Source organism: Ailuropoda melanoleuca, chromosome 9, assembly GCF_002007445.2.
Source record: "Ailuropoda melanoleuca isolate Jingjing chromosome 9, ASM200744v2, whole genome shotgun sequence".
Taxonomy (NCBI): domain Eukaryota; kingdom Metazoa; phylum Chordata; class Mammalia; order Carnivora; family Ursidae; genus Ailuropoda; species Ailuropoda melanoleuca.
The window spans coordinates 55,468,013-55,474,697 of NC_048226.1; the positions used below are offsets into that span (position 1 = coordinate 55,468,013).

At 38.4% G+C, this 6,685-nt stretch overlaps 1 protein-coding gene across 1 annotated transcript; it reads right to left on the reverse strand.

The window, feature by feature from the left end:
• Window positions 1-545: 545 nt before the first annotated feature.
• On the reverse strand, window positions 546-5,720 carry RBIS (ribosomal biogenesis factor). The gene is made up of 4 exons (XM_002916890.4): window positions 5,572-5,720; window positions 3,320-3,436; window positions 988-1,104; window positions 546-690 (listed from the first exon to the last, which is right to left on the reverse strand). The coding sequence occupies exons 1-4, from the start codon at window positions 5,584-5,586 to the stop codon at window positions 619-621; spliced, it is 321 nt and encodes a 106-aa protein (XP_002916936.1). The 5' UTR covers window positions 5,587-5,720; the 3' UTR covers window positions 546-618.
• Window positions 5,721-6,685: the final 965 nt, after the last annotated feature.

Here is a 6,685-nt window from a genome sequence, read left to right on the forward strand (position 1 = left end):
TAGTTCACTGATTCTGAAGTGTTTTCTAATACTTTCTTTTTTACTTCACAAAACTTCAACCATAAAAACAAAGGGCTCTTTTCAACCACAAAAACAAAAGCTTTTTTCAGGGGAAAAGGTGATTTAATACCCACGAATCCCCTCCACCCTCAAGTAATTACATTCTGGGATTTCAGCTGTTCTTCCAATTCTGAATCCTTCTGTTTTTTTCCTCTTATGAGAGGAAAGTTAAAGTAGACTTAAGGCCATCAAAAACAAAAAAAGTTGGCCAACGGCTCATCACTTGTATTTTTTTACTGCCACGAAACTCTATTTCTGTGTGTCCTCCAATCCAAACACACATTCACTGCCACTTATAAAGTGAAGGATGTAAGTAGGATATATTAACTGTTTCAGTGAACAGATTTTGTGAAGTGCCTTCTGTTTTAGCACTTTAAGTTTATCACATTTTGTTGACTTCTGACATTCCACTTTCCTAGATTATAGGAAAGATCTGTTTATGTAGTTTGTTTTAAAAATGTGCCAATGCCTGTACATTAACAAGATTTTTAAAAATAAAACTGTATAAAATATTTAATTTATTGGTCTTTTTGGGGTATTTGGTGTATCTCCAGTGTATTACAACTGAGCCATTAATCTTGTTGCTTCATCAACGTTAACTGGTTCGTTTTCATGACATTGCTGAGGAATCTGAAGGGAGAAAAATACTGTATTTTAAAATGTAGATAACAACAGTGAACAAAAATGACTTGTGTATAATCTATTATCTAACTTAATTTCTTCTAGTCCTACCTTTGGAAGTAAAACAATAAAATCTCATATTTGGACTCAATGTTTTAGAGTCTGAACATGACTCAACATGCTGTAGATACTACAAGGCCAAGTACAGTAGAAATCCAAATACTAAATATTACATTCAACTTACTGGCTTTAAAAAGTTGGAGTTTAACTTATTAGCTGTAACAAAAGGAACTGATTTCTACTCACCAGCTGTTTCTGCAGAGGTTCAAGGGAAAGGCCTTTTGAGAAATGTGCAAGTTCCTTCTGTATATCTATGAAAGCTTTATTCACTCTGTTAACTTTTTCATCATTCACAATGTTTATCTTTTAAAAAAGAAAAAAGGCATTAATCTATAATCTTGTAACCATTAATGACACAATATATCCAACTTCAATTTAACCTTGTTAAACCTAAAAATTCATCAACCCTACCCATTTGTGGGGTAAATTCACACAAAAGTTCTTATGGTCTTACTGGGAAATTTTAGATAAAAGGTTCTGTTTTTTTTAAAAACAAGAATTATGTGGACATACCTCATATGCAGAGTTGGTACAGGCACACTAAAATACAGGACCACAGTCCTAGGCTATGGCACTATCATCTCTCATTGTAAAACAAGGAACCTGGATCAAATGACTTACTCTCCTTCTGATAGTCCATCTCTGAATCCTTCCTTGACCTTTTTACTTTATTGGAAGCCCCGTCCAATTTCCTGACAACAGTTTCCCTTGCAGCACTCCTCTCTTAAATCTAGGAGGTGGGGTGATATTCTTGTTGCTGCTCTCAAACCATTTCTCCTTAAAAACTCAGCTCCTTTGAACCTAATGCATCATCAGAACATTCTGACACTTCATTACCGTCACGGGCCAACACATTTACTTGCTCCCTCATGAAGAATCTCAAACCTGGGCTCACTGACCTCTCTCATGCCTGGTTAATGGGCTTCAACAAACATCTAATCCTATGGTTTCCTAATCTCCTCAGGTCCTCACTTCAAGGTTCTTTCTCCTTACCTACCTCAGCCATCCACTTGCATGGATTACCTTTGGCTGCATCATTACTTGTAACTGCACCACCTCCTGTTCCCCTAGTTCACTTAGTGTGCTAACATTAACAATTCTTTAGTCTTACCGAAATCGTCTCCCACCAGTGTCACTATTTTTCACATTTTCATATCCTTTATCCTTTAGCCAGCACAGATTCCATGGCCATTATTTAATCAATCACTTCTTTACACTCTCTTAACTTTCCTTCTCTTCTCTCCCTCAATCAAACCTCCTTGGCAACCTAGTTAAACTCAACTGACAGCTTTTTCTGAGCCTAAAACTGAATCTGGAGGAAATCATGACTGACTGGCTGGCTTCACTTTAAGTTCATGACCACAAACTTTAATTTACCATTTACATAGTGCCTGGCAATCTTAAAACCTCCACTTAGTAAGTTAGGCCACTTTCTGAGAAAACTGTTTGATAATTTCTCCAACCAGCCCACCTATCCAGATTTCCCTCTCTTAGATCTTCCCATTAGCGTACATAAAGCTTCTAGTACTCCTATTTGAACAAAATGATCTCCTTTCAGTTAAATATACCTGTTTTTCCCTAGCATGGGGCATTGCATTTGCTAGTCTCTGCCTAGAATACACTGCTCCCAACACTTAACAGAACTTTAGATTACTTGCCCCTTATCATCTGGATCTTGGCTTCAATGTCAACTTTGAAGACACTCCTATGTAAAATTGTCACTCCCTACCCATATCATATCACCTAGCTTTATTTTCTTTGTAGCATTTACTAAGTCATAAAAATCCTTGATCAAAAAGCTTGACTGAGATAGTTCATGAAACCTGAAAGATAAAATGTTATATTCCTATGACTATTATTACAATTACTAAGTCCTGAAGAGCTGACTCCACCTACTACTTAAACGTGAAAACATTTCCTTGAAGAATTTTCTTAAAGAACCAACTTAATCTCGAAGAAATTTCCCATTTCTCAAATATTTTGGAAAAAAAAAAACACAAAAAAGAGAAACTCCTTTCTTTTCGAATTTTGCATTTTAAGAAAGAAAGTATCTTATTTTATAGGTTTTTGTTTGAGTTGTAGATATCTTCAAGGAGATAACAATTACTGAGGAGAAAAAGATTGGGTGCTGACCAGCATTTTATGTCTTGCTTCTGTTAGGAGGTTCTTGAATATATTGGAGTTCAGAGATAAGAACTGTTTCCCATACCACGGTTTCTGATCATTTCTATGCTCTGATTAAGGTTTTAAAACTGTTCTTTGGATAAAATCTTTAAAAACAAACAAACAAAACTGTTCTTTAGAACCTCATGCATTTGCAATTAAAGTGCCTTTTTCTTTTCATACATCTACATCAAGATAGGTAAATATTTTTCATTAAAAAAAATGTTTAAAATCATCTTGCCTTTGTGAGAAAGGCTAAGAACCTATTTTAAATAACAGCATTCAGTTTTCCAGTGGCTTTACAACTATGCTTTGTTTGTCAACAATAGAGTCAGAATGCTTAACTAATACTCACCTTCTTAAGATTAGTGGTAACTGGTTTTGCTTTGTTTTTAGACTTAAAGTTTTTTTGGCTGGCTATATGAAATACATTCCTGGACTTCTGCCCTCTTAATTTGTTCTTGGCCATTGTCTAGGGAAAAAAAGAAAAGTAGCTCAATTAAATTGCCCACATTTATGAACCATAAATCAATTTAAATTTTTAAAGATACCAATTTAGTCTAAGAAATTCCATTTTATTCCTGATTATTTTTAAAGTTGCTGCATGCATTAAATTACTTCCATGTCTTTCATCACTACTAGGCTTTCTGCTATCTGAGTGCAGAGTATGTATCTAATTCTTTTATATCTAATACTTGGCCCACTTGGCCCATAGGAAGTACCATGTTAATTTCTGCTGGTTGAATTCATTAATACTATCAACACAATTGCTTTCTCAGCTCTCTGCAGCATCTGACAATGTTAAACATCACCATTCATCCTGCTAGTTTACGTACTACTATACCATTCTGGTTCCTATAATACGTTAGGTTGGACTCCTGTCTCCTTTCTCCTTTTTCATTCGTTTTTACTTGCCTCACTTTCTCTCCTATGTACACTTCTTCAAAATCGGTCCTTAATCCTGACTTCCTACCTTAAATTACTTTCGCAACTACAATATCATCTCTATGTGAATGGCTCTTATCTTGAAACTTTACATATTTTCTTTGCTCTATAGCTAAACACGCACTAAGTCTATAAATCCTACCTTAGAAACATGTCTCAAATCTGCTTTAACAATGCATATGAGGAAAATTTAAAAAATATTAATAGTTAAGATTTACTGAGCTTATAGTATGTGTATAAGCACTATGTGAACATTTTACGTGCTTTAATTTACTCTGCATAACACTTTGTGGGAGTTACTTTTATCCCCATTTTACAGAGAAAACTGATGCAAAGAGGTTAATTTGCCCTAATTTGCCCAATGTCACACTGTTAGTAATCAAGAAATGACAGGATTCAAAACCTGGGAAACTAGATCCAGAGCTAACATTATGTAATATGGCTTCTCATGTATAAATAAGCATAACGTAGTACTGACTAGTTCAGGACTGGATTACTGCTATAGTCCCTAGGTGCATTTGGTTAGACCACAAATTGGCAAACTATACCAAAGGATGAAATTAGGTCAAGCACTTGTCTCTAAATAAAGTTTTAGTAGAACACAGCTATGTCCATTGATTATGTATTGTCTATGGCTACCTTCCTGCTACAATTGTGGCCCACAAAGCCTAATATTTATTTAACAAATAGTATTTATTATCTGGCCCTTTGCAGAAAGATTGCCAACCCCTGGCTCAAGTCATCTGCATTCAAGTCTATGCCTAGTGCTATATGATGAACCTCCCCAATATTAAAAACTTTGAATGACTCTTCCAATGCATTAGGGGCAGTGTGCTTTGTCCTGGTATATTGTCAGAACCCAAAATCTAGGATAAATATGTCAAACATATCTCCTGCTACCTCTCTGAACACATACATCCTAGTCTACCAACTGCTCTCTGAAAACACTTTGCATATTCCTCCTTTCTTTCCTTTGCTCAACTTGTATCTCTTGACTGAAATTTACATTCTCCTTCAATGTCTAGCTTCAGTAAACTACTTAGGCAATGCCTGTAAACACCAATGGTATTCCTACTTAAACATGAACACAGTAGGAAATTCATGATTACTACAGAGGAAGTAGAAAATACACATCATATCCCCCCAATTAAATAATCTAAAATCCTTCCAATAGTAACCAAAATCTAATCACTTATCTAGTACTCATTAATAACTTACGATGTGCCAGGTGTGGTATAAAAATGATAGACATACAAAAAGTGATATACATACATGTATGTGATACAAACACAGTCACATGATTTGTCTTACTAGAGGCAGCATACAAATGGACACAAGAGGGAGAAGTCCACCAGAGTTGTGGACTTGAGAAAGGTTCGTGGAGAAGAGAATACCCTGGAGGGTGGAGCAGTACTGAAATTCTCTGACAGCAACGTGAAAATTGGGATGACAAGAGACACAACGAAAAACTGGTACCCTGACAAGGGCTGAAGGCCCAAAGACTCCCGGGTTTCAGGCCTGGGCCAGCCGGACCGCTGCCCACCACGGTTGCCTGAGGCAGCGGGCGACCGAGCTCAGCCTCCAGGCCTCACCAGCACGAGACTCACCAGTCCTGTTGCGAACCCCGAAAACCCAGAAAATTTATTAACCTCTCCTCATTACCTTCAATACCCTCATGCAGCAACTCACGCTCCAAGTGACGCCATTTACACGCACAGGATCTTCAGGAAGTTCCGGGGAAGAAAGGAGCCAGTCAAAACTTCTCCTACAGGCCGTAGTTACGCCCACCGGGCGAAGCCCCACCCACCTAGCGGAGTCCCACCCACAGAGCGCCGACCAGACCCGACGAAGGCCCTCCCACCGAACGTATTTCCGCTGTTGAGCGGGTTCCCACCCTCGTAATGTAGCCCCGCCCACAGAACTAACTAACGCTTCTTCTAAACAAAACGAAGCCCCGCCCGTAAGGCGAAGTTCCGCCCACCATGGGAAATCCCGCCCCAAGAGCATCCCTTACCTCAGGCGGGATTGAGGACAAGTACTCGGCTCCGGCCAGCCAACGGCTTTGGAGATACTGCCAAGTCGGGACTTCCCGGGCTGGTAGGTATGTGTACAGAAAGCACTGAGGCGTTTCTGAGGTTCTGAGCCGTGAAGTCTGTCACCAAGTCGGCCCTCAGCCGCAGACTCGTGGCTGGCTCTGCCCACGCTCTCCACGCTCCCAGGAGGTGGCGCTGCGCACCGCTGGATGGCGTCCGGGGCTTGGCTGGCGGTGCAGAGAACCTCGTGGCTGGGAGAGTTTGGAGCTATAATCTCCGAAGGAACCTTTGTAATGAACGAGAAGATGGAATGCTTTCTCTTTTCCTTGCTTCAAAAAGAGAATTGCTAACAGCACAGCAGAGGCACAAGAAAATATAGGAAGAAAACAAGTATCAGGGAACGTAGAAAAACTTAGAAGATTAACTTTTTTTGCCTTCTGGTTGTGTGAGTGTGTATTTCTCAATTAAGACATTCTGAGTTGAGTTCTTGAGAAAATTGACTCAATTCTACCAAGAGGATCTCTCCATTAAAGTAACATTTTTCATGTGTTTCCCTACTTATTTTGATGAGTTCATAGGAAAAGCCAGATTTTAAACAAATGTTGAAGTACTAACATGTATCAATTTATTACTTACAAAAATTTAGCCTACACTGTAAGTATCAAAATAAGGCCATAATACCACTCCCCTTATGCAAGGACGGTACTACTGAGGCTCATATTTTTTTTAAAAAGATTTTATTT